The 27,553-nt window shown below is 42.6% G+C and overlaps 1 protein-coding gene across 5 annotated transcripts in view; it reads right to left on the bottom strand.

Annotated features, from left to right (window-relative positions):
- PISD (phosphatidylserine decarboxylase) overlaps positions 1-23,767 on the bottom strand; it is a 38,513-nt gene extending 14,746 nt beyond the window's left edge. For 2 of the 5 annotated variants that reach the window (XM_070276193.1, XM_014742030.3), the window contains exons 1-3: positions 23,638-23,743; positions 17,265-17,344; positions 13,480-13,655 (exon numbers count right to left, since the gene is read on the bottom strand). Coding sequence is in view for 4 of the 5 variants with exons in the window: in XM_014742030.3 (XP_014597516.1) it covers positions 13,480-13,571 (92 nt within the window). In the remaining variant the exon portion in view is untranslated. Of the gene's footprint in view, positions 1-8,643; positions 8,735-9,648; positions 12,846-13,479; positions 13,656-17,264; positions 17,345-23,637 lie in introns of those variants that run through there. The other 3 variants (XM_070276192.1, XM_023646834.2, XM_023646833.2) reach the window with 3 other exon arrangements.
- Between the last annotated feature and the right edge of the window lie 3,786 nt (positions 23,768-27,553).

The raw sequence follows: 27,553 nt of genomic DNA, 5'->3' as shown, positions 1-27,553 counted from the left end.
TGCTTTGAAGAACAGAAAAACCTCTAAATTCTATTTCTGGGGAGAAAAACCCAAGATCGCATTCCCCACGCAGAGCTTCTCCTGCTCTGAGGTAAGGCGGAACAAGCCAGGCCCGCTCTCAGGGTGCCCCATCACCCACTGCTGCTACTTCAACACAGGAACTCAGGACCAAACCACTTATTTCCTGTCCACTCAGCCCAGGTCCATTCAGCACCCTGAGTGCCCGGCTCCGGGCTGGGTGCTGGTGTTTGAGAGAGAGCCCTTCACGCCTGACGGGAAAGGCCAGCTGCCAACCACAGCTCACCCTGCAGCCACAGGCCCTCTCATTTCCAGAGTCCCCTCTGAGCCTTGCAGAAAGAGGAAGACCGCGTGGACCACTTCTACTCCAAAGGGCCCATGATTTCCATCTGGCCAGCTTTTCCACCACATGTGCCTCTGTCCCCAAGTCCAGCAGCCAAGGAAGAAAGGACACCTTGGGAATGCTAGAGACCAAGGGGAGTCTGTCACCAGATGTCATCCCGCATGCAACTCAAATCACCTAGAAGTTCACAGGAAACCCCAGAATCACCAGGATGCACACCTGTGCACTCCCCCAGCCCATCTGACATCACCTGGTAACTTTAGCTTTACAGACACTACACTCTTTCCATGCCTCTCACTAAGTACTTCTGAAGGTTTTGTTCCCCCTTTCTGACTTATGGGGACAAAAGGACAGCACATCTGAAATCACAACTGGCACATGAACGCAGAACACACGAAACATCAGGCACATTCGCTGCCCTCCATCCTCTGTCTGTGCTGTTCACTCAAAGCCAGCTCTCCACAGAGGCCCCCATGTCAACCACCCTCCTCCCTAAGGCCAAACGCCAGGCCTTGGGCAGTCCAAATGAACGGGCACTTTGACCACAAACCCAGGGCTCTTCTAGGACATCATGGGTTCCTGAAAAGAAATCTGTAGCAGCATCTCCTCTACTCCCGGTGCTCTGACTGCCTACAGCTCCTGCTCTAAGGGCCGGGCATCCTTGTGGTCTGACCGGGACTGAGAGCCTTGTTTCTGGAGGACCATGGATTCCTTGTTCCATGCCATTCAATCTAAATGTTCAATTTAAGTACTCTGAACCAATTTAAACAGAGTCTAAACATGTGAAAAATGCTGAAGTGGACTCACATTTAAAGAAAAGCAAATTACAAACCATATTAAGGTACCAGAGTCTTGATGTTCCCTATTTCCTCCACAGCTCTCACTAAAGAACTATTCTACCCCTCCATCTGCTCACGTCAAAAATCACAAGTCATTTTCCATTTCTCTCTCCTTCCCCCATCCAATCCATGAGTGCATCCTGTCCACTCTTCCCTCAAAACACACCCAGAATCGAGTCCCTTCCCCTCACCTCCACTGCACCCACCCTGATCCAGGCCACCAGCACCTTCTTTTGCTGGGATATTGTCAGAGCCTCCCAACAGCTCCCCTGACTCCACTCCAGATCCCCTACAGTCTGTCTCCACAGCAGCCACACCAGAACCCAGGTCACTCAACTCTCACTCAGAGGACAGGCCCACGATGGGGTCCTCCAGCCCTTCTACCTCTCTGCCCTCTGTGCCTCCAGCCACATGGGTTCTTTGCTCTTCCTCAACAGTGACAAACACACTCTGTCCATCTTAAGTCTCAGCCTGAACTGCTCTCCCCTCAGATGCCCCTCAGCCCGCCCTCTGCTCCTACAGTCTCCACTCACCCACTCACGCAGCACTGAGTGAGGCCTTCCTTCCCTGACTGCCTCAGTTGCAGCCTAGCTCTACCCAGTCCCAGACACCTGTGCCCTTCACCTGTTTCAGTTTTCTCCATGGCATTTCAACCACTTGACACGTCCACGTGTTTATCTGCTTCTTATCCATCTCACCCACTAATAATGGAAGCTCTCTAAGGTCAGGAACTCTGGTTCTATTCACTAGTGGATCCCTAGCCTCTCAAGAGAGCCTGGCATATAGGAGGAACTCAAAGATTTGCTGAGTGAAGGAGAGAATTCAAGAAGACAGGAATCATTTTCATCTAGGACAATTTTTGTTTTGCTGACATCCAGTGTGGTTCATGTACTCAACAACAACAACTACAAATGGATACAACAGCTTTAGAAGCCAAATACATATCACAAACCACATAGGTGTCTAGACTATTGCAGACAGCAATTCCACATGTACGTATTCACCCTGAGGAAAAGATCTATATGCAAAGATGTGCTCTACAACAGTATTCACAACGGCAAAAACTACTGGTGCACCGGGGCTGGCCCCGTGGCCGAGTGGTTAAGTTCCTGCGCTCCGCTGCAGGTGACCCAGTGTTTCGTTGGTTCGAATCCTGGGCGCGGACACGGCACTGCTCATCAAACCACGCTGAGGCAGCGTCCCACATGCCACAACTAGAAGGACCCACAACAAAGAATATACAACTATGTACTGGGGGGCTTTGGGGAGAAAAAGGAAAAAATAAAATCTTTAAAAAAAAAAAAAAAACTACTGGTGCACCAAAATCGATTGTGGTAGTAGAGCCACTTAAAAGTGCTTTCACGCGGTGTTGCAAAATCATCATACACAGCAATACATATAAGGCAAAAAAGGCAAGATACAAAACAGGTATATCCATTTAAAAATAGACACAAAGACAGGAAGTGAATGCATAAAAAATAAAGCCCATGATTATGCAATCGCAGTCATATGGTCAGAAGGGGTGGGAATCACGACTGTCCTGTTTTCCAACATTCTGTCACAGTGTTATATCAACTCTGTCACTTAAAAGAGAATGCGATTGATTTCCACAAGGGTGCCAAGACCATTCAATGGGAAAAGGACAGTCTTTTCAACAAATGGTATTGGGAAAACTGGATACCCACATGCAAAAGAATGAAGTTGGCCCCTTACCTTACACCATATAAAAAAAACTCAAAATCGATCAAAGACCTAAACATAAGACACAAAACTATAAAACTCTCAGAAGAAAAAAGGAGAAAATCTTTGCAAATAAGTCAGCAATGATTTCTTGGATATTTCACCAAAAACACAGGCAATAAAAGTAAAAATAAATTGGACTTAATCAAAATTAAAAACTTTTGTGCACCAAAAGATAGTATCAAGAGAGTGAAAAGACGATCTATAGAACGGGAGAAAATATTCACAAATACATATAGCTGATAAAGGTCTAAGTATCCAGAATATATAAAGAACTCCTACAACTCAGCAATAAAAAATAAACCATCCAATTTAAAAATGAGCAAAGGACTTGAATAGACATTTCTTCAAAGAAGATATATAAATAGCCAATAAGCATGTGAAAAGATGCTCAACATCATTAGTCATTAGGGGATGCACATCAAAACCACGAGATACCTACTTCACACCCACTAGGATGACTGCTGTCGAAAATAAATAAGTGTTGGTGAAAAATATATAAAGAACTCATACAACTCAACAACAAAAAAAACAAACAACCTATTCAAAAAACGGGCAGAGGCTATGAACAGAGATTTTGCCAAAGAAAATATACAGATGGCCAACAGGCACATGAAAAGATATTCAACATCACTAATCATCAGGGAAATGCAAATCAAAACTATAATGAGATATCACCTTACACATTTTAGAATGGCTATAATTACCAAGATAAAAAACAACAAATACTGGATGTGGAGAAAAGGCAACCCTCATACACGGATGGTGGGAATGCAAACTGGTACAGCCACTACGGAAACCAGTATGGAGATGTCTCAAAAAGTTAAAAATAGAAATACCATCCGATTCCACTATCCCACTACTGGGTATTTATCCAAAGAAGTTGAAATCAACAATTCAAAGAGACTTATGCGCCTCTATGTTCACTGCAGCATTATTCACAACAGCCAAGACATGGAAGTAACCAAAGTGCTCATCAACTGATGAATGGATAAAGAAGGATGTGGTACATATATATATATATATAGTGGAATACTACTCAGCCATAAAAAAGACAAAAATCGTCTCATTTGCAACAACATGATGGACCTTGAGGATATTATGCTAAGCAAAACAAGCCAGACAGAGAAAGACAAACACTGTATGATTTCACCCAGATGTGGAAGATAAACAAATACATGGACAAAAAAAACAGATTAGTGATTACCAGAGGAGAAGGGCATTGGGAGGTGGGCATAAGGAGTAAAGGGGCACATATATATGGTGACTGACAATAATGTACAACTGAAATTTCACAATGCTATAAACTATTATGACCACGATAAAATAAATAAATAAATAAGCGTTGGTGAGGATGTGGAGAAATTGGAACCCCCATGCACTGCCAGTGGGAATGTAAAATGGTACAGCCACCGAGGAAAAGTTTGGCAGTTCCTCAAAAAGTTACACATAGCATGACCATATGATCCAGCAATCCTAGCCCTCCTTGTTTGTAATGAAATCCAGGTGACTTTACACCAATAAAGAGCTAGGTGCTCTAAGGCTGAGAACCAGAAAGGAGGGAGCCATGCAGAGAAGAACTCCATAAATCTACAGAGGGGTTCCCCTGAGTCCCTTGCTGAGTACTAAGCATTGACTTTCTAGAGTTAAATTCCATGAGGCTGGCAAAGAATAATCTTTGTGAGAGCTGAAAGCCAAATAATTCCCAGAGCTCACACAGGACCAGGAGACATCTGCATTTCAACCAGACAGATAGAAATTCCTCACTGTATTTTACTCAGGGCATTTAGGAGACACCCGAGAAGGGTCACACCTTAGTACAGTAGCAGGGCTAAACCAGCCCAGCATAAAGACTATTCTAAATTCATCCTAACAAAGCTTCAAAACAAACCTAAAAGGATCAAAGTGATCCACAAATAAGCTGACTGCTAGAATAAAATCTAACACTATTCAATGGAAAACAACAAAATCCAGCATTCAAGGAAAGCAAAACTCACAATGTATACTGAATCAAAATAACTAGACATGTGAAAAGGCAAGAAAACAATCAGGAAGAGGGTAAAAAATCAGTCAATAGAAACAGATCCAGAAATGAGAGAAGATAACGAAATTAGGAGAAAAGGACTTTGAGATGGCTACATAAACAAGTACAATACACTCAAGGATTTACAGGAAAATATGAGCATAATAAGAGAAATGGAAGACATAAAAGAGAATCACTTGAAACTTCTAAAATGAAAAAGAGTCTCTACAATGAAAATTTCTACCAAAAAAACTACTAGAATAAGTGTATTTAGCAAGATCACAAAAACTCTCTATATTGCTAATAGAAACACAAAATGGTACAACCACTTTCAAAACAGTGTGGTAATTTCTCATAAAGTTAAATATACACATACCTGTGACCAAAGAATTGTACTTTTAGGTATTTACACAAGAGAAATGAAAACAAATGTCCACACAAATACTTATACTCAAATATTCATATAGACATTATACATAATAGTCAAAAGCTGTAAATAACCCAAATGTCCACCAACAGATAAAGGATTAAAAATAATTTGTGGTATATCCACCCAATGAAATACTACTCAGCAATAAAAAGGAACAATCTGTCAATATACGCAATATAGATGGATCTCAACATTATCGTCAGTGAAGGGGAGAAGATCCAAGATGGCGGCGTGAGCAGACTTCTTTGTCTCTCTCCCTTCGAATCTACAACTAATTGGACATTCATCGCTTGACAAAGGATATCTATGTAGCATCTCAGGACGTCAGAGAGACCCACACTGCTATACATCGGAAGGCGGACGGACTTCCCTCCGGGAGGAGGTGGAGATAGGTGAAAACTCTCCAACCCCGACCCCCGAACAGCCTAGAGCCTGCGGGCAGCTTTCTTCCAGCGGACGCCCCCAGAACATCGCCGCATGCCAAGGGCAGGAGGGAGCGTACACCAGAGGAGCGACGGTGGAAACAGGTGAACAGAGCCCTACCTAAGCCCCCCGCAATTACACCTGAGCCCAGAGGGAAGCTCCAGAGTTACATACCGGAGGCAGTGGGGAAAACCCCTACCCGCCATTAGCAGAGAGGTCCCGCCCAGTACCCACAACGCTTGGGGGCTCCCGGAGAGAATCCCAAACGGCGCGCCAGCCCGCCAGCTGCTGCTGCCACCAGCTCCGCTGACCAGGCTTTCACCCGGGAGGGGCTCAGGACTACCAGAAATCTCCTGGGAGAGGACTGGGGCTGGGTGGAGCTCCAGTGGCTGGGTGCGCGGCCCAGGGGAGAAACTCTAGAGTTCCATCCTGGCAGCAGGCAGAGTCTTTACCGGCCATTATCAGAGAGGCCCCGCCCAGCATCCACAATGCTAGGTGAGCTAACCACAGACTGCAGAAGATGCCCATAGTTCTGCTGTGACCTATAGCGGACAAGCGAGATTTTGTGGGCGCCGACAGTGACAGAGCTGCAAATATAAGTGATCCTGCCCCTGGCCGCTGGGAAAGCCCATAACACTGCTGCAGACCCTAAGGAGGGAGCACGTCTAGGTGGTCTGCAACAGTAGGCACCAGCAGTCTGAAGCCCCCTTGTGACGGCCCCCACAGCTGAAGAGGGAACCCACAGGACCACTGTGACTACGAGGAGGGGCCCAGGCCCAGTTAGCAACAGCTGATAGGGTTCCTGGTTGGTGCAGTATAAACAGCTGTCCCTCCACCACACCAGTAGAAACAAGTGGAAGCAGTGACTAAACTCTATCTCTATGTGGAGGCACAAATCTACACCATCAAGCAATATGAAAAAATATATTAAATCTCCAGAACAGAAGGAAGATGACAAACACACAGAAAACAATCCCAAAGACAATGAAATATACAACCTAAATGATGATGACTTCAAAACAGCCATCATTAAAAAACTCAATGAGTTAAAAGAGAATTCAGACAGACAACTCAACGAGTTCAGGAGCTATGTCACAAAAGAGTTCAATACTATAAAGAAGAACCAAACAGAAATACTGGAAATGAAGAACACAATAGAGGAGATTAAGAAAAATCTAGAGGCACTGAACAGTAGGGCCGATAATATGGAGGAAAGAATTAGCAATTTGGAAGATAGGAATATAGAAATGCTGCAGGCAGAGGAGGAGAGAGAGCTAAGACTAAAAAGAAATGAAGAAACTCTCCGAGAATTATCTGACGCAATTAGGAGATGCAACCTAAGGATTATACGTATACCAGAGGGAGAAGAGAGGGAGAAGGGGGCAGAAAGCCTATTCAAAGAAATAATGGCTGAGAACTTCCCAAACCTGGGGAGAGAGATGGAACTTCATGTGACAGAAGCCAATAGACCTCCAAACTTTATCAATGCAAGTAGACCAACCCCAAGACATATAGTAGAGAAGCTAGCAAAAGTCAATGACAAGGAGAAAATACTAACGGCAGCCAGGCAGAAGAAATTAACCTACAAAGGAACCCCCATCAGGCTTTCAGCAGATTTCTCAGCAGAAACTTTACAGGCTAGAAGAGAGTGGAATGATATATTCAAAAATCTGAAGGACAAAAACCTGCAGCCGAGAATTCTCTACCCAGCAAAAATATCCTTCAAATACGATGGAGAAATAAAAACTTTCCCAGATAAACAAAAATTAAGGGAGTTCATTGCCACCAAACCTCCTCTTCAAGAAATGCTCAGGAAAACCCTCATTCCTGAAAAATCAAAAAAAGGAAAGGGACTACAAAACCAAGAGCAAAGGAGATAAGTAGAAGGACAACAACAGAGAGTAGCAGGTCTACATCAGAACAGACTAAACCATGGGACGAGAAACAAAGGAAATTGAAGAGAACCAGAAAACAAGACATAAAATGGCAGCGGTAGACCCCCACATTTCAATAATCACTCTAAATGTAAATGGATTGAACTCTCCAATCAAAAGACACAGAGTGGCAGGACGGATCAAAGAACAAGACCCAACAATATGCTGCCTCCAGGAAACACACCTCAGCCCCAAAGACAAACACAGACTCAGAATGAAGGGATGGAAGACAATACTCCAAGTTAATAATGAACAAAAGAAAGCAGGTGTCGCTATACTAATATCAGACAAAGTAGACTTCAAAGCAAAACAGGTGAAGAAAGACAAAGAGGGACAGTATATAATGATAAAAGGGACTCTCCACCAAGAAGACATAACACTTGTAAATATATACGCACCCAACACAGGAGCACCAAAATTTGTAAAGCAACTCTAACAGAACTAAAAGAAGACATCAACAACAATACTATAATATGGTCAGTGAAATAAACCACATATAACAGAGTATATTCCATTTATATAAAATTTCTCACAAGACAAATCTAACCTAAAGTGAAAGAAAGCAGATCAGTGATTGCCTGGAACCAGAGGTGGATACTGACTGCAAAGGGGCACACGTTCTCCATCTTGAGTGTGGCAGCACTTACACAGGTGTGTAGATTTATCAAAAGCCAATGAACTGTATGCTTAAAAAGGGTGTGTTTTATTGTATGTAAAGAATACCTTAGTAAAGCTGACTTAAAAATTAAATCATTGTAGTAGCATTATTTACAATAGTCAAGACATGGAAGCTACCTAAGTGTCTAGTGAGGTATGGATAGATAAAGAAGGCATGGTATGTGTGTATATATATAATGGAATACTATTGAGCCATAAAAATGAGGAAATCTTACCATTTGTGACAAGACGGATGGACCGTGAAGGCATTATGCTAAATAAGTCAGACAAAGACAAATATTGTACCATCTCACTTATATGTGGAATCTAAAAAAGAGAAGAGATTATGCTGCAGAGGGTGAATTGGAGGAAGTGGTCAAAAGGTACAAACTTCCAATTATAAGATAAATAAGTAATAGGGATGTAATGTACAACGTGATGACTATAGTTAACATCGCTGTAAAAAACATAGGAAAGTTAAGAGAGTTAATCCTAAGAGTTCTCATCACAAAAAGAATTTTTTTTTCTTCTTTTCTTTTCTTCTTTCTTCTCATTGTATCTAAATAAGTTGATGGATGTTAGCTGAAACTACTGTTGGTAATCATTTCACAATATATATAAATCAAACTATCATACTGTATGCCTTAAATTTATACAGTGATGTATGTCAATTATTTCTCAATAAAATTGGAAAAAATTAAATCAACTTTGAATAACAAAAGCTATGTAGGTATGGAGAGACTTTCTGGAAAGATATACATAAATATTAAAAATGCTTGCTTATTTCTGGAGAGTGGGGATGTGATCAGTAGATGAGGTGGAGAATCAAAGACTTATTATTATTTTTTTTTAAAAGATTTTATTTTTTCCTTTTTCTCCCCAAAGCCCCCCAGTACATAGTTGCATATTCTTCGTTGTGGGTCCTTCTAGTTGTGGCATGTGGGACACTGCCTCAGCGTGGTTTGATGAGCGGTGCCATGTCCACGCCCAGGATTCGAACCAACGAAACACTGGGAGGCCTGCAGCAGAGCGCGCAGACTTAACCACTCGGCCACAGGGCCAGCCCCGTCAAAGACTTATTTTTATGTAAACCCTTCTTAACTATTTGAATTTTTATATGATCATATTTTATTTGAAATTTTTAAAACCACCTCATTAAAAATAAAAATTAAATTAACAATACACATTCCTAAACACAGCCAAAGCCTGGAAGGGCTAATTAATGTTCACCAAAATGTTACCTGTGGTTTCCTGTGCGTTCTGAGATTATGGGTCATCATTGTTCTCGTCTTCATATTTTGCAACATTTTCTGATTTTTCTTAAATGAACACATCTTTGTAATTAGATAAAGGACAAAGCTATTTCCACGTTGGGGAAAGTGATGCCACATATATATAAAAAGAGAGAACCTAGACCCTAGATGCTTCTGCAAGCTTCTGGGGACTTTGGAGCACCCTCTTTAACAGGTTACTCTGTTGCTAGTTACAGGATTCCTTTAATCCCATAGCAGCAAACACAAAGGTTTCATTTCTACTCAGCCAACTGCATGAGCCTTTTTTTTTTCCTACCATAAAAAGACCATGAATCTTAGAGCAGGCAAAGATCTTAGAAATATTTTCTTGAATGTGTAAAAACAGAACCCAGAAAGGTAAAAGAACTTGCCCAAGGTCTCGCAGCTGATGGCGCCCAGAGCTCAAGTCTCTTTAGACCTTGTCCAACACTCTGCCCTCCATGCCCCTCTGTGAGAGCCCTGCCCCCACACCCCAGAGCACAGCTGGTAGTAAGCAGGTGGCATAGATTTTGGAGTTACGGTTTCTTCCATACTGTTACCAAAAACAAAAAGAAATTCTAGTAAAATAAAGGAAAGATCTGGGTATAAATTCTTGAAGAGCGCTATGCTAGGGGAGGGAGGTCTAACATGAATGTTCACCTACAACACGGCAGACAACTTCTCAAGTCAGTACGCTCACATTCACTCACATTTTAAACAGTCAGAGCCCTGAGAGAATGGAGGTACCACAAGGACACAGCAAGCCCCAGTGGACAGGGAGCTCACCTCCATCTCTTGCAATCAGTGTCTGACTTCCGTATTAAGAACACCTCTTACTAGCCACATGGTATTGTTCAAAGAATATGGGATCTGGCATCAAAAGATCTCTGTTCTGGGAGCCAGCCCTGTGGCCAAGTGGTTAAGATTCTATGCACTCCGCTTCGGCAGTCCTGGTTTGTGGGTTCAGATCCCAGGTGCGGACCTGCTCTGCTCATCAGCCATGCTGTGGAGGCATCCCACATACAAAGTACATGGGGACTGGCACAGATGTTAGCTCAGGGCTAATCTTCCTCAAGCAAAAAAAAAGAAAGAAAGAAAGAAAAAAGGAGGGTTGGCAGCAGATCTTAGCGCAGGGTGAATCTTCCTCATAAAGAAAAAAAAAGATCTCTGTTCTGAAACCCACTCTGCTACCAACTAGTCTTTCCATTTATAAAATGACTCTAACATCTGCCCTGACCACCTCAGTAAGCTGTTGTAACGAAAAGGGTTCAACAAATTGTGAAGTGCTGTTCAACATAACGTATTACAACCACTCTCTTAAGAGTTCTGAATCAGAGGGATAAGCAGATGTTTCTCTGGCACAAGAGAAATTTACAAGATGGGAAAGGGGAACAAAGGCTTCCTGCTGGCACACTGACCAGTAGGAGCTAACAGGAATGCTTCATGCGTGGGGAAGGCTACCTCGCCCCTCAACCCATGTCGATCTCCGGAAACCCAGAAGATGCTATTTGGTAAAACGAAATCATCCTGACCCCAGGGGCTCATCTCAGCAGTAACTACCAGCCTGTGTTCTCTCTCAGCTCTGGAAATGCCAGACCTGACCTCAGGGATATCAAGGGATTACAGTCCAGCAAATCACCACCAGAAATTTTCACTTGCCACTTAAAAATGGAGCCCTGAAAGGAACCTTACAGCTCATCTGTCCATGGTTCCTAAATCTGGCTGTCATCAGAATCACCCAGGGGCTTTTTTAAAACAAAGATCATGAGCCTTGTCCAATCTTTCTAAATCTCCAGGAGAGAGACCAGAGAATCCACAATTTTTAAAGCGCCCCAATAATTCTGATGATCAGCCAGACGGGGGTCCTCACTCGTTTTCATATGAGATGACGGTGATTAGGTGGGGCCAGGGGCCTGACTGGGACCCAGCCCCCGACTGCCAGTTCAGGACTCTCCGTCTCACAGCCTGCTGCCTCTTCTGAAACCTTACAATGTCTACTCTGAGTCCAGACCACTTCCTCTTCACAGACAGAAATGACGGAGCCCAACTTAGAAATCCAGGAGCCGTCCTGTGGCCATGTTACTCAACCAAAACACCAGGATCTAACTTAAGCTCAGTTCTCTACCAGCAGGGGCTTCAGATCTCATGCTGCACTAGGACACTCTGCTCAGTGTCCTGTCACTGTCCTGGCCCTAGAACTTCTGAGCTAATCAACCCCGTCCTCTTTACAAACAATCATCTTTCAGGTATTTGACTCATTCATGCTGGTAATACCAGTTCTACAAATGGTGGATGCTAAAAAAAACTTCTGACATCGGTCTTTCATGATTTTGGAAGCAGCAGATTTCTTTCAAATATAGATTCTCTTGGGATACCTTTGAAATGAGTAGGAATTTCCTGAAAGTATGTGAGCTGGTCACAAGATGAGTCAGCCTGACAAATGTCTGGGGTCAGAGGGAAGTCAGCTTAGGTCTAACGCTTCAGTGGAGTCACATGATCACAGTCTTACAAGTACTCTACTAATCTAGAGGAGGATATGTTTACAGAGGAAACCACCACCGTCAAGGGAAATAAAGGAGTACAACATACTTTGAAAGTGTGTCTCATACATGACACAATTACCAATCACCAAAAGGATGCTGTGATATACTACCAGGTTATTATGAAGTCCAAGCCAAAAGGACAGGCCAAAGAGCAGACACATGGGCACGCAGACAGACACCTCTCAGGGTAACAGACACATCTGGATCTGTATGGCCAGCTGACTAAGTCACAGTTTTATAGGACTTTTGGAAATCAAGTGAAATCCTTACACTGGATTCTATTGGAGGAAGAAAGTCAAAACCAAAACAAAACAGGATTTTGGGAGGAAACCTATAATGTAGCATGTAATGCCAGTGCCAACAAAGATTCCTATGTACACGTTAGAGCAGGAAGGAATCGCAGAGTCATGTTCCAATCCAACCCACTGTGCTGAAGACACAGAGGACCAGACGAAAAGTGACATGTCCAAGTTCACACAGCTAGCGAGGGGCAGGGTTGGGACTCGCCTTCAGGACCCAGACACTCTGGCTACTGGATTCAGCTGAGCTGGATTACCAATATGGAGTGGCTCCTGAAGAAACCCAAACGCATCATTCCAAATACCATAGCATCTCTACTTTCACCCCCTCTTTTGCCCCAGCTAGCAGAGTATACTGATATTTCAGATTTTTCATTTGCTAAATTATGGCTGAAAAGAAAGTAATTTTCAAACTTACCCCTTTATATTTAATTTCAATATTTACTGAATGTCTGCTCTGAATTAGGTATCGCCTTGGCCAACGGAAGCACAGATGAATAAGACAGTGCATTATACCTCATGTCCCTATTGTGTGGCCCTATCATGGGGAGAGCATTTTGAGTAATAACAATAAAGGAATTTGATTATTTCAGTCTGGTTCGTGGTGAGAACTAATCCACATCACAAAAGTCCGACTGTTTCAGCTCATCCTCACACTGAGAAGGGCATGAACTGCCAGGATGCCAGCCCCAACACAAGGCATGAACACTCAGGATTTCAACATCAGGAAACTTCTACTCAGAGCCCTTGGGGAGACCATAGGTAGGTTTGGAGACAGAAGGGAACCCTGACGTGACGCCAAAGGTAGAACAACTGTATCTTGCCAAAAACCCACCAGAGACCTGAGCTCCAATAAAAGCACATTTCACTTCCTCAAACATTTCAACTTTGGGGCAATTTAAAAAGTGACAGACAGTTGTGCTGGATGAGAACTCAAGGTGGTTCCACCTTAATCCTACCTCCCAGGGACCAGCAAGTTTGAGTGGAATCTCCAATCCCAGCTTCTCCAGCTCTCGCTCCCTGTACCTCTCATACTGCCGGTAACCTGCATACCCGGTGCCTGTCACAAAAAGAACAGGCAGGGGGCGCAGCAGGAACAAGCTTCGAGCAGGGGCAGTGTGGACTTTTCTGGCACCTGTAACAAAAAACAGAAAAATTCTGAGCCTGGGAGAAGGGACGAGTCATACAAACACAGCATCAACAGGAGAGCCCAGAAGAGTCAACGCATCTTAGAAGCCCTCGGTAAAGATGACCGGAGCCTGAAGGAATCTGACAAGCAGGTGCAACCCTAAGTCACTACTAAGATCCTTCTGTCACCAAATTTTATCAAGAAGTAAGGGACAAGGATCTTTCCTGTGAAACTACAGTGCACCTCAATTGCCACCATAGTCACAGAATTTAAGATGAAAACACTGAATCACAAAGAGGTCAAAAAACTAATCAAGGTTGCCCAGCGGGCCACCAACCAGTCCATGACTGCGAGCCAGGTACCATTTCTCACCCAAGGCTCTCTAACTTTTACAATCCAGGCCCAGTTCTCATTGGACACTAGTATTCTCAAATGCAAAATCTCATAAGCTCTTACAATTCAACAACAAAAAAGACAAATAACCCAATTTAAAAATGTACAAAGGATTTGAATAGGCACTTCTCCAAAGAGGATATCTGAATGGCCAATAAGCACATGAAAAGATGCTTAACATCTGTTATGGGCTGAATTGTGCCCGCCCAAGTAGCTCAGAAGGTGAGTTTACTTGGATACAGGGTCTCTCCAGAGGTGCTCAAGTTAAAATAAGGGCATCATTGGTGGGCCCTAATCCAATATGACTGGTGTCCCTATGAAAAGGGAAAATTGGGAGGCAGACACGCACACAGGGAGAGTGCTAGGTGAAAATGAAGGCAGAGACTAGGCGACGCCGCTGTAAGCTGAAGGAGACAAAGATTGCCAGCAAACCACTAGAAGCTAAACAGAGGCATGCGGCAGATTCTGCCTCACACCCCTCAGAAGGAAGCAATCCTGTGACACCTTGATCTCGGACCTCTAGTCTCCAGAACTGGGAGAGAATAAATTTCTACGGTTTAAGCCACTCAGTTTGTGGTACTTTGTTACAGCAGCTCTAGCAAACCAACACAGTATCATTAGTAATCAGGGAAACAAATCAAAACAGCAACGCGACACCTCTTCCTACCCACTAAGATAGTTATAATCAAAAAGACAAAGAAATGTTGGCAAGGACGTGGAGAAACTGGAACCCTCACATACTCCGGGTGGGACTGTAAAATGGGGCAGCCACTTGGAAAAGACTGTCAGTTCCCCCAAAAATGTTAAAATGTAAAATTACCATATGACCCAGCAATTCTGCTCTTAGATATATACCTAAGAGAAGTGAAACATACATCTACACAAAAACTTGTACAAGAATGTTCAAGAGGCCGGCCCGGTGCTGCAGCGGTTGAGTGTGCACGTTCCGCTTTGGCGACCTGGGGTTTGTCAGTTCGGATCCTGGGTGCAGACACGGCACCGCTCGGCACGCCATGATGTGGTAGATGTCCCACATATAAAGTAGAGGAAGATGGGCACAGATGTTAGCTCAGGGCCAGTCTTCCTCAGCAAAAAGAGCAGGATTGGCAGCAGATGTTAGCTCAAGGCTAATCTTCCCCCCACTCCGCAAAAGAATGTTCAACAGCAGGATTATTCATAATAGCCAAAAAGTGGAAACAATCCAAATGTCCATCAACTCATGAATGGATAAACAAAATGTGATACATCCACACAATGGAATATTATTTGATAATAAAAAGGAATGAAATATTGACACATGCTACAACATGAACCTTGAAAACATTAAGTAAAAAAAGCCAGCCACAAAAGACTGCACATTGTATGATTCCATTCAAATAAAGTGTCCAGTACAGGAAACATACTATAGAGACATAAAGTAGATTAGTGGTTGCCAGTGTCCTGGGGTAGGGAGAAACGGACAGTGACAGTTTAATAGGTCAAGTGCTGTTATGCGGGCAAAGCAAGGGCAGCACAAGGAGGGAATAAAATGTTCTAAAATTAGATAGTGGTGACAGTTGCACAACTCTGCGAATATATCAAAAAGCACTGAATTGCATAATTAAAAGGCTGAATTTACGGTACACGAATTCTATCTCAACAAAGCTCTTATTAAAATCTCAAGAGCTGAATTCTCAGTAGCCTGTGCAAAACCAAAGAGCATAACCTTAGCAATGCCTAACTTCCAAAGGAAGGAAATCATCCTGCTTCTGACATCACTGTCCCTCCTCCATGTTTTAGTTGTTGCTGTTTCTTTCTTTTTTTTCTTTCTTTTGGTGAGGAAGATCGACCCTGAGCTAACATCTGTTGCCAATCATCCTCTTTCTGTTTGAGGAAGACTGTCACTAAGCCAAAATCTGTGCCAATGCTCCTTTATTTTGTATGTGGGATGCCACCACAGCATGGCTTGATAAGCAGTGCATAGGTCTGCACCCAAGATCCGAACCTATGAACCCTGGGCTGCCAAAGCAAAGCAGGCAAATTTAACCACTATGCTATCAGGCCAGCCCCCTACTGTTTCTTTTTTTTTAATGAGCAAGTGTAGATGTCATTAATCTCTTCCATCTTCTAATTATTCCTAATGAACCCTACTACTTAACAACTAAATAGTCAACCTCTGACCAAGAAAGACTTGTCAAAAAGCAAAAAACATTTTTTTTCTCTTTCTGAAATATTTGGTGACAAGAGAACTGGTGTACCCTCCCTGCACTGAGTCAGCATCCTAGACTGACTGGTCACCCTCTACTGAATGCTGTCTGGGACACTGGTCCTTTCTTCGATCACAGGGCTCTTTCTCTTGCCTTCTCAAAGGCTCACTTCACCCTCCAAGCGGAAGGAGTAAGTAGAGTGAACCTTCCACTCCTGACCACCTCTCTGCTAGGTCTGTCACTTCACAAGAGCACAGCTTTCCTGCAGATCCAGATTATGACTCAATGTCCGAGGCTCCTCCTCCATCCTTCTTGTTATTGCTACGTGTTCCAGCATGCAAGTCCTCATTAAATAAGTAAAACCCAGATGTGCTCCTATTAACTACCATAATAAGCTTTTTGTTTGTGTCCTCATTAACCATCTCATTTTATTCCCAAAGTACACTTACTAGGCAGTTAAAAATAGCTTTTGGTATGCTAGAATAAAAAGGATATTTAGATAATAAAGATAATACACATTTTTGTATGGGTTCAAACAGCTGTTTACAAGATCAAAAAAGTTCATAATCCACAGTGTTGGTGAGGGTGTGGGAAAGTGAGGCACTCACGAGCACTTCCTGCTCCTATGAGTGTAAACTGGGCCAACTCTCCTTGAAGAGCAATTTGGTCTAAATACCAAATTGTAAAATATGTAAACTCTTCCATCCAGCAATTCTACCTCTACAAATTTATCCTGAAGATGCACAAAGATACATTACAACAGAATTGTCTGTAGAAGAAAAAGACTAGAAACAACTTAAATGTCCAACACCAAATGGTACAGCCATGCAATGGAATACTATACAGCCAGTAAAAATGATGAGTTAATAGCTAACGCTTCAGTGATAACTACATGCCAGGCACTCTAAGCACTTCGCAGGCACAATTTCATTTAATTCTAACAACAATCCTATGACATAGGTGCTAAGTTTATCCCAATTTACTGATGAGCAAAGTGAAACACAGAGAGGCCAGCATCACTCTAATTGCTACTTACTTGTGCAAAAGGCTCTGAGAGGCAGCTTCCTTATGGGTTGTAGGAAATGGCTCAGGGTAGTGTTTTCACAGTGAAGAAGGCTATAACCAAGCAAAAATGAAACATTAAACATTGTTCTTAAAATTAAGAACAAACTTACTGGATCAACTGGCAAAATCTAAATACAGTCTATAGATTCAATAACAGTATTATATCAATATTAATTTCCTGGTTTTGACCACTGTACCGTGATTATGTAAGAAAATGTTCTTGTAGGAAAAGAGCTGAAATATTTAAAGGTAAAAGGGTATCAAGTCTAACTTGCTCTCCAATATTTAAGAAAAAAACATATTTACACACGCACACATAAAGAGAGAAAGAGAGGGGGAGAGAGGGAGAGGGAGGGAGAGAGAATGAAAAAACAAACAGAGTCGACATGTGGGGAATCTGGGTAAAGGGTATTTGAGAATTCTATGTACTATTTTCATAACTATTCTGTAAGTCTGAAATGATTTCACAATAAAAAGTTACCTTTTTCTTAATTAAACCTAAGATCATAACGAGCAACAAAGCCAGTACTCTTACACAAAGCCAGATATTTCTGTACCACAAAAGAGTTGTAGGAAGCCTTGTAAATATCTAACCCCTACTCATTAAAGAATCTAATAGTGCAGGTGGCTGAAATTTTAAATTTTAAATGTTTATCCTGGAAAAAAATGACACAAACAAACCATGTTGAATTATTCTAATCTACTTCAAGTCTGGAAGGCTCAACTGGTTTAGAATTTTTGAGTTATCTTTCATGGCTATTTTGCCACAAAAGCTACTTCAACAGAGTGAAGAGGTTTCAAGTGTTCCGAGAAAAAATTACCAATTATTTTCACAGCTTTTGAGCTCTAAGAAAAATATTATATCTGATTCAGTTTGGTTCTCTTCTTTGTTCCGTCTTCACCCAGGGAAACTCGACATATCCCAGTGGCATAAGAGACGATGATGCCAGCAAGAAAGGCATCAGTGAACTTTTAGTTAGCGGCTAGATCTCCCCTTAATCAAGGAGCAAACATCCCACTTTGAATTCAGATAGCACTTCAGCTTCCCCAAATATTGGCCTGAAATCTAAAGTAAAGAGACCATATCCTTGTCAGTAAGCACTTCTTTTTAACTTGGAACCCTTTAATGATGTAATGATTTACTCTATTATAAATGTCTAAATTGCTATTCTTGTGGAAAATACAACTGCATTTATGACTTTCATACAATAATACTTACTTCCATGGATATTTAGTGGTTATGTCTTATAAAGATATCCTGTAAACATTACCAGATTTAGGACCTTCATTTTTTCACATGAAATTTCCTTGACTTAAAAACACCCTCACAGCATGGTGCTAACACAGCTAATATGATGAATCTGAGTCTCCAATAAGCAAAAAGGTTTGTACAGAGAAAAAGCATGGGACCATGACAATCCCCACCCCTAAGGCCAGACAGATAGACAGCACAGCTATTAACACAAAGAAGGGTGTGTTTCAGAATATGAACATTCTTTCAGCATTGAACAATGCTCATCTCTTAGAGTGGATACTCCCACCACAGAAGCTAAAAGCCTAAAACCCTGCTTTCCAAACAGAATCAGAATAAGAAGTGTAGAAACTTACTAAAGGGGGCATTGTTATGTTCTGCACACTGCTGTACTGTGTGTTCCAGAATTAATGCTGAATCTCCTAACTAAAAGAATGTTTGCAGACTGTTGAATAAGGCTTTTTTCTTTTTCTTTTTTTGGCTGGGGGAGGGACGAACGGGAGATAATCGTTTATCCACCATAACCGATGCACAGCTCTCAGGTGGTTGGTTTTGCACATGGTTGTTCCCCCTCACAGCCCCGCGCAAGAACCCAGAGCTCGGCTCTCTGCTGGAGCGCCGGCTCCTGGAACAAATGCCTCATCACAACAGTTTGTCTTTTATTACTCTATCATTCCCATCCTCAAATGCTGTACTTTCTCCAATCTTAGTGATCTTACCGTCCACCACATATCCTTCTCTAGTTTCCACCCAACTTTTCTGCTCTCCTTCATAATAAGCTCTAGAGCTATGTTCACTGTCGCCACTTCCTCACCTCCCACTCTCTCTTAATCCCACTCAACCAGGCTTTTGTTCCTATCATGTCACCTCTTGTCAACGTCACCAACAAGCCCCATGTTGTCAACACCAACACACATTTCTTGGCCATCACGTTATTTAGCCTCTCAGCAGCATTTGCCACAGTTGATCCCTTTCTTTTTTTTTTAAATTGAGGTATAACTAACATATAACATTACATTAGTTTTGGTATACAACATGATTCAATATCTGTATATATTGCAAAATGATCACCACAATAGTCTAGTTAACACCCATCACCATACATAGCTACAAAAATCTTTTTTCTTGTGCTGAGAACTTTTAAGATCTACTCTCTTAGCTACTTTCAAATATGCAATACAGTATTATTAATATAGTCACCATGCTGTATGTTACATCCCCAAGACTCATTTTATAACTGGAAGTTTGAACCTTTTGACCCCCTTTACCCTTTCTCCTGCTTGAAATACATTCCTCGCTTGGCTTCTGGGACCCTGATTTTCCTCCTACTTCTCTGGTCTCTGTCTAACGTCAAACTGTTGCCAAGCCCAGGATTCAGACCTCTTCTCTGTCTACACTCTCTCCCTAGAAACGCTCATCCAGTCGCATGGCTTTAAATAGCCAGATACTGATGATTCCTTCCTTCAGGGACCTGCAGATCCGTATTTCCAACTGGCGACTCAGCATCCCCACTGTGAGTCCTCTCCAGCTGAGTTTGTCCAAAACAGAATTCCTTACCCTCCCGAACCCCCCTTCAACCTGCTCTTCCCCTAGAGTTGTCCATCTACGGCAGCGACTAGCCAGATGTTTACCAAAGCTGCCTCTTCTTCCTGGGCACTCAACAGACTACATTTCTCAGCCTCCCTTGAAGTAGGGTGTGGCCACAGAACTGAGTTCTAGCCAATGTGAGGACCCTTCAGGCTTTCCCCTTTCAGCCTGCTTGATGCAAACATGCAGACCTTGGGAAGCCATGTATTAAAGATGGCAGGAGACCAGGTTCCCGAATCACTGCTGCCCCACAGATCAGGAGCACCCACTGGGACTTTACAAGATCAAGACGTAAACTTTTACTGTATTAATTCACTGAGACGCTCGCGTTTACCTGTTATGACGGCACTGTTACTATAATTAATATACCATTTCAGAAAAAGGGACCACCATTCACCCAGCTACACAAGTCAAAACCCTAGGACTCATTCCTAAGTCCTTTCTTTCTCACCAGCCACATTCAACCCACTGGCAGGGCATGAAGACTCTACCTTCAAAATATATCCTAATCTGCCTATTTCTCATCATGGCCACCACTCTCACCCTAGCCCAAGCCACTCGATCTCTGACCGGAGGACTGCAATAGCCTGTTCTCCCTGTTTCCACTCTTGGCCTTCTCATATTCTATTCGCCTCAAAACAGCCAAGTGATCTTTTCAAAACAGAAAGATGAGATCCTATGTAATTGGTCCCTGCTGACCTATGAGATGTCCTGCTGCTTTCCCTCTCCTCGTCACTCATGTCTCCTGCTACATACCACACCTCTGCCCCCTTCCATACGTTTGCATGTGCTGTCTACACTACTGGGCACACCCCTCTATGTGGCTCACTCCCTCATCATTCAGTTCTCTGCTCAAATGATTGCTCTTCAGTTTGGTTCTTCCTGACCACCATATGCCCAAGAGTGGCCCCTCTCAAGCACTCTCCAACCTTTAATTGCCTTCCTTTATTTTTCTTCACAGTACATCTCACTACCTGAAATGAAGACATGCTACATATGTTCACTCGTTTACTGTCTGTATGTCTCCACGAACACAGCGGTTTGTCTGTCTTCTCAGTGGACTTCAACCTCAACAGTGAGATTAAGCCCCAGGGAGATGAAAGGAGAGGCTCAATCAGACATCTCTTCCACATGGTGAACTCAAATGGGCATTCTGCAAGGAGGCAATTACAGTGCATGATTAAAACTCAAGTCTGACTGTGTGGTTCAAATCTCAGTTCTGCCACTTATTAGCTGTGGGACCTTAGGAAATTCCTTAACTAATTCTAAGCCTCAGTTTCTCCATCTCTAAGAACAGGATCTACCACATTAGGACTGAGACAATTATGTGAAACCCTAAGCCCAGGGCTTGGCACCTAGTTACTTATTACTATTATTAAAAGTAACAGAGCTGATATTCAGCTCATCATACTGGGATGGCCACATCAACTATCTATGACTAGTGTCCACTCTGATTGGTCTGTGCCCACACTGTCCTGGTTATAAAATTTTTAACATCACCCCTGGCGGTAACATTTTAACTAGAATCCTTATATCTCTCCTGCTTTCTAAACCTGTCAAAGTTCTCCCTCTTCAAGACCTTTTTCCACATTCTATCTTGTATTAGAATATTTAGTAGAGTGTTTCCTCTTTTTTACTAAACTGTAAAGTTCCTTAAACACAAGGCCTATTTCAAATATATCTTTTAGTTCCTCTCTTTTCTTCTATTTCCCCCATGGTCCCTGGCACGATGTCATAAACATTTCTGAATGAGTCTTCCACAAGCAACCATTCCCTAGACACTATGTCCACACTTGCCTGAACCTATGAATCACCTGCAGCACTTGTTAAAAGCATAGTTGCCAGAGCTCCAACTACTAACCTGAATTTGGCAGCAGGGTGGGGGTATATCAGCGAATCTCTATTTCTAATAACTATCCCACCCCATTCTCTGATTAAACAAGTTTGGGAAACACGGCCCTAAATTATCACCCAAGATGGTCCTTTCTCTTTGATCTATCACCTGCCCCACGTCATCCAGTTATTGAAAAACTTTCCTGCAATACAAGGCTTTCATCTATACGTCTCACAGACACTACTTTACTCAAAACTCATGGGAATGTTATCTTTTTGGTTTTTTTTGTGTATTGATACAGTTTCTATCTTGATATGTAATACCTTTGAAAACTACAAGTTCTTATTGTACCCAAATCCTCATTCCTTCCACCCACTGCACCTAAATCCAGTCTTATCTACCTACACTGGTACTAAAGTATGACTTGTTTTTCCTTTTCCTTTTTTAATGATGGTGAGTGAGGTACATATCCTCACCACCATTTTAAAAAGTATATTTTAGGAGTGTCATTTTTTAGTCTCTCCATCTCGTGACACAGTTTAGATGAATTCATGGCTGACTCACAAGCAGCACACCTGGTAATAACATTGAAACCACAGAGACCTTCCTGTCCAAATACTAACAGTTACCACCACATCGCAGAGCGGCCTCCTGAGAGAGCTACACCATTTCTGAACACTTAACGATGGAAGAGTGAAGCTTTCACGGCAAAGCCAGTGACAGTTTCTTTTCCCTCACCGTACAAATTCAGTGCCCTTTTACTTCTCAAAGTTACAATGATAAGTCACCTCCAGGCACAGCGCAAGCTTTGGTCAATGCGGACAAAATGATCCCTGCCGGAAACACAAAAGTATTGTGGGTCTGTCAAACCTTAACTCTGAAATGACACGGAGCAACCAACTCTGAGTCATAGCTACCAACATTTTAATCCATTTTCCGAGAGTCCAAATGCTCCCACATTATTTCTAAATAATAAATGCCCTCATGGTGGGAAGCCCGAAGGAAAGGTCCCTGCGTGAGAGAGAGGTACCCGGGTGTGGTCCTGGCTCTGCTACTAACTGGCTGGGTGACATTGAGCAAGCTCCTTCATCTCACAGGGCCACAATTTCGCCAACTCCAAAAAAGCTGCATTTAAATGACCTCTCAGGTCTCTTCCAGCTCTAAGAACCTAAGAGTTGGAAGTCACCAGAGTAACCAAGACCCCAATTCCACAACAGACTATTTTGAAACTACCGAATCCAACCCCCTCGCTTCAAAACCAAGAATCCGATGTGAAAGCCGCCCGACTCCCAGTCCAGTGCTCTTCCCACATCACACCGCCCCTCTCAGGAACAGAATCCCCGAGAAAGAGGCGTCCAGTCCCGCCTCGATTCTACTAGGGAGCACACGTTCCATCTGTTTTGTGTGTGCGTGCCCCTTGTGCACTTCCACCTACCTGGACAGAGCAAAGCTTGAGCGCTTAGGCCTGACGCTAACTAAACCTGAACAGCCCTACACGGCGGCAGTCGCACCTGCTCCGGAGCTCGAGGTGAAGGTGGGTGGCTCCGTCTCCACCCGACCTCTCTTCAGAGCGAGCCCGCGATGGAAATACTATTTCTCTCTCCCGACCCCGGTTTGGCCCAGGCCGCCCCCCGCGCCCCACCCCGGGGCAGCCTCCCCAAGCAGCTGTACCTGTTCCGACACGACGCGACCCCGCGCAGCAATCTCGGACACCGACGTCCCACGGACGCCGCCATCTTGTCTCCTCCTTCCCGGTGGGCCACGCCCCCTTTCACACGCGGGGCGCACGCGTGTGACGTCACGAGCCTCGAGTTCACGGGGCCAATGAGGAACGCGAGAGGGCTGTGGGAGGAGCCGACTAAGGTACTCCTTCAGGCTGCTCTCCGCCCCACCAGCTTGAAGTTTCCGGCAGCTGCAGAGCCGGGTTAGGTAGGCCTGGGAGGTGGCGGCACATGCTATGGTGAAGCTGGGCCTGGGCCCAGCGTTGCCAGTGTTCCGCCTTCCCTCTGACGTGCATTTCCTCGTGCGCCTGGAAAACCTGAGTCATTCGAGATTTGAGACTGTATCACCTGAGCTAATTCGCTCATTTTACGGATGGGGAAACGAAGAGCATCCACAACCCAGCTACTACTTACTAAGTGCTTTCTAAATGCCAGGCTCTCTTCTGAGCACTTTGCATGCATGGTGTCTCATTCTTACCTTCCCAAGCTGAAGGAACGCAGCTCCAGGTTGCCTGATGCCTGCAATTATTTGTGTGGTTATTTAAGCTCAACTAGGGCATAACCAGCCCCTATGGGGAGCCTGACAAGCGTCAGGTTTCCTATTGGAGGGGAGAAACCTCCTTCTATGATTTTTAAAAATCTGAGGGAAAAAAGTATAGAATTGATTTTACTATTCAATTGAGAGTAGTAACTCAAAACCATGCGGGGATGTTATTTCAAAATGAAGTGCATTTGGGAAAACTGAATATTCGCATGCAAAAGAATGAAATGGACCCTCACCTTACAACATATACAAAAATTAACTCAAAATGGATCAAAGACCTAAACTTAAGAACTAAAGCAATAAAACTCTTAAAAGAAAACATAAGGGAAATCTTCATGACATTGAATTTGGCAATGATTTGTTGGTTATTACACCAAAAGCAAAGGCACCAGCAAGAACAAAATAAGATAAATTGGTCTTACTCAAAATTAAAAATTTTGTGCATCAAAGGACACTATCAAGAGAGTAAAAAGACAACTCACAGAATGGGAGGGAATATTTACAAATCACTTATCTGGTAAGGGTCTAGTATTTGGATTACATAGAGAATTCCTAAAACTCAACAACAGAAAACCCAATTCAAAGATGGGCAAAGGACTTGAACAGATATTTCTCCAAAGAAAGCATGCAAATAGCCAATAAGATGCTCAACATCACTAGTCATTAGGGAAATGCACATCAAAACCACAATGAGATACCAACTTCACACCCATTAGAATGGCTATTATTTAAAAAACTGAAAGATAAGTGTTGGCAAGGAAGTGGAAAAATTGGAACCCTTGTGCATTGCTGGTGGGAATGTAAATGGTATAGCTGCTGTGGAAAATAATTTGGTGGTTCCTCGAAAAGTTAAACATAGAATTATCATATGATCCAGCAGTTTTACTCATAGTTATATACCCAAAAGAATTGAAAGCAGAGACTCAAAGAGATACTTGTACACCAAGGTTCATAGCAGCAGTATTCACAATAGTGAAAAAGTGGATTAACAGATGAATGGATAAACAAAAAATGATATATCCATATAATGGAATATTATTTAGCTATGAAAAGGAAAGAAGTACTGACACATGCTACAACATGGATAAACTTTGAAAACATTATGGTAAGTAAAATTAGACACAAAATGACAAATATTGTATGGTTCTACATACATGAAGTACCTAGAATAGGCAAATTCATAAATGGAAAGTAGAAGAGAAGTTACCAGAGGCTGGGAGAAGGGGAGAATGGGGGTTATTGTTTAATGGGTACAGAGTTTCTATTTGGAATGATGAAAAAGTTCCGGAAATTGACAGTGGCAGTGGTTGTCTAACATTGTGAATTTAATGAATGTTCCTGAATTACACAATTAAAAGGGGTTAAAATGGTAAATTTTATGTATATTTTACCACAATTTTTTAAAAAGTCAGGTAAAGAAATAACAAACGTTGGCAAGGATGTGGAGAAAAGGGCACCCTCATACACTGCTGGTGGGAATGCAAACTGGTGCAGCTACTATGGAAAACAGTATGGAGATTTCTCAAAAAATTAAAAATAGAAATACCATATGACCCAGCTATCCCACTACTGTGTATCTATCCAAAGAACTCAAAATCAACAATTCAAAGAGACTTATGCACCCCTGTGTTCATTGCAGCATTCTTCACAATACCCACCACGTGGAAGCAACCCAAGTGCCGATCAACTGATAAATGAATAAACAAGATGTGGTGTATATATAAATAATGGAATATTACTTGGCAAAAAAAAAAAGACAAAATTATCTCATTTGCGACAACGCGGATGGACCTTGAGGGTATTATGTTAAACAAAATAAGCCAGATGAAAACAAACACTGTATGATTTCACTCATATGGAAGATAAACAAACACATGGAAAAAGAGAACAGATTAGTGGTTACCAGAGGGGAAGGGGTGTGGTGAGTGGGTGAAAGGAGTAAAGGGGCACATATATATGGCGATGGATAAAAATTTGATTATTGGTGGTGAGCACGATGTGGTCTATACAGAATACTGACAAATAATAATATAAACCTGAAATTTCACAATGTTATAAACCATTATGACCTCAATTTAAAAAAAAAAGTCAGGGGCTGGCCCGTGGCCAAGTGGTTAAGTTCGCGCACTCCGCTGCAGCGGCTCAGGGTTTCGCCGGTTCGGATCCTGGGCGCGGACATGGCACCACTCATGAGGCCACGTTGAGGCGGCATCCCACATGCCACAACTAGAAGGACCTGCAACTATGATATATACAACTATGTACCGGGGGCATTTGGGGAGATAAAGCAGAAAAAAAAAAGATTGGCAACAGTTAGCTCAGGTGCCAATCTTTAAAGATTTTATTTTTTCCTTTTTCTCCCCAAGCCCCCTGGTACATAGTTGTATATTCTTTGTTGTGGGTCCTTCTAGTTGTGGCATGTGGGACACCGCCTCAGCGTGGTTTGATGAGCAGTGCCATGTCCGTGCCCAGGATTCGAACCAATGAAACACTGGCTCGCCTGCAGCGGAGTGCGCGAACTTAACCACTTGGCCACGGGGCCAGCCCCCTCAGGTGCCAATCTTTAAAAAAGAAAAAAGTGAGTTAATAACAAGTGTTGATAAGGATGTGGAGAAATTGGAATCCTCATACTCTGCTGGTGGGAATGTGAAAAGGTACAGCCTCTTTGGAAGACAAACTGGTAGTTCCTCATCACTTAAACGTTGAGTTACCACCATACTACCCAGCAATTCCACTTGTAGGTATCTACCCAGGAGAAGTGAAAACATATGTCCACACAAAAGTCTGTACATGAATGTTTGTGGCAGCATTATTCACAAAAGCCAAAAGGTGGAAACAACACAAATGTCCATCAACTGATGAATGGATAAACAAAATGTGGTATAACCATACAGTGGAATATTATTCCGCTGTAAAAAATGAAATACTGATACATGTTACAACATTGATGAACCTTGAAAACATTACACTAAGTGAAGGGAACCAGTCACAAAAGACCACATATTGTATTATTTCATTGACATGAAATATCCAGAACAGAGAAATCTGCAGACAGAAAGCAGATTAGTGGTTGCCTAGGGCTGAGGAAGAAGGAATGAGATAATAGAGGGATAAATAAAGAGTACAGGACTTTTTTGGGGGTAATGAAAATGTTCTAAAATTGTGGTGATTGCACGTATCTGTAAAGCTACAAACAACCATGGAATTGTCAACTTAAAATGAGTGAATTATATAGTATGTGAACTATATCTGAATATAGCTGTTTAAAGTTTTTCATTTCTATTTGTGGCTGGAATAAAGAAATACGCTTGATATTTGCATT

This window comes from Equus caballus, chromosome 8 (assembly GCF_041296265.1).
Source record: "Equus caballus isolate H_3958 breed thoroughbred chromosome 8, TB-T2T, whole genome shotgun sequence".
Classification (NCBI taxonomy): domain Eukaryota; kingdom Metazoa; phylum Chordata; class Mammalia; order Perissodactyla; family Equidae; genus Equus; species Equus caballus.
Note: the sequence above shows the minus strand (reverse complement) of the source record. Positions and strands in the feature narration are given on the sequence as shown.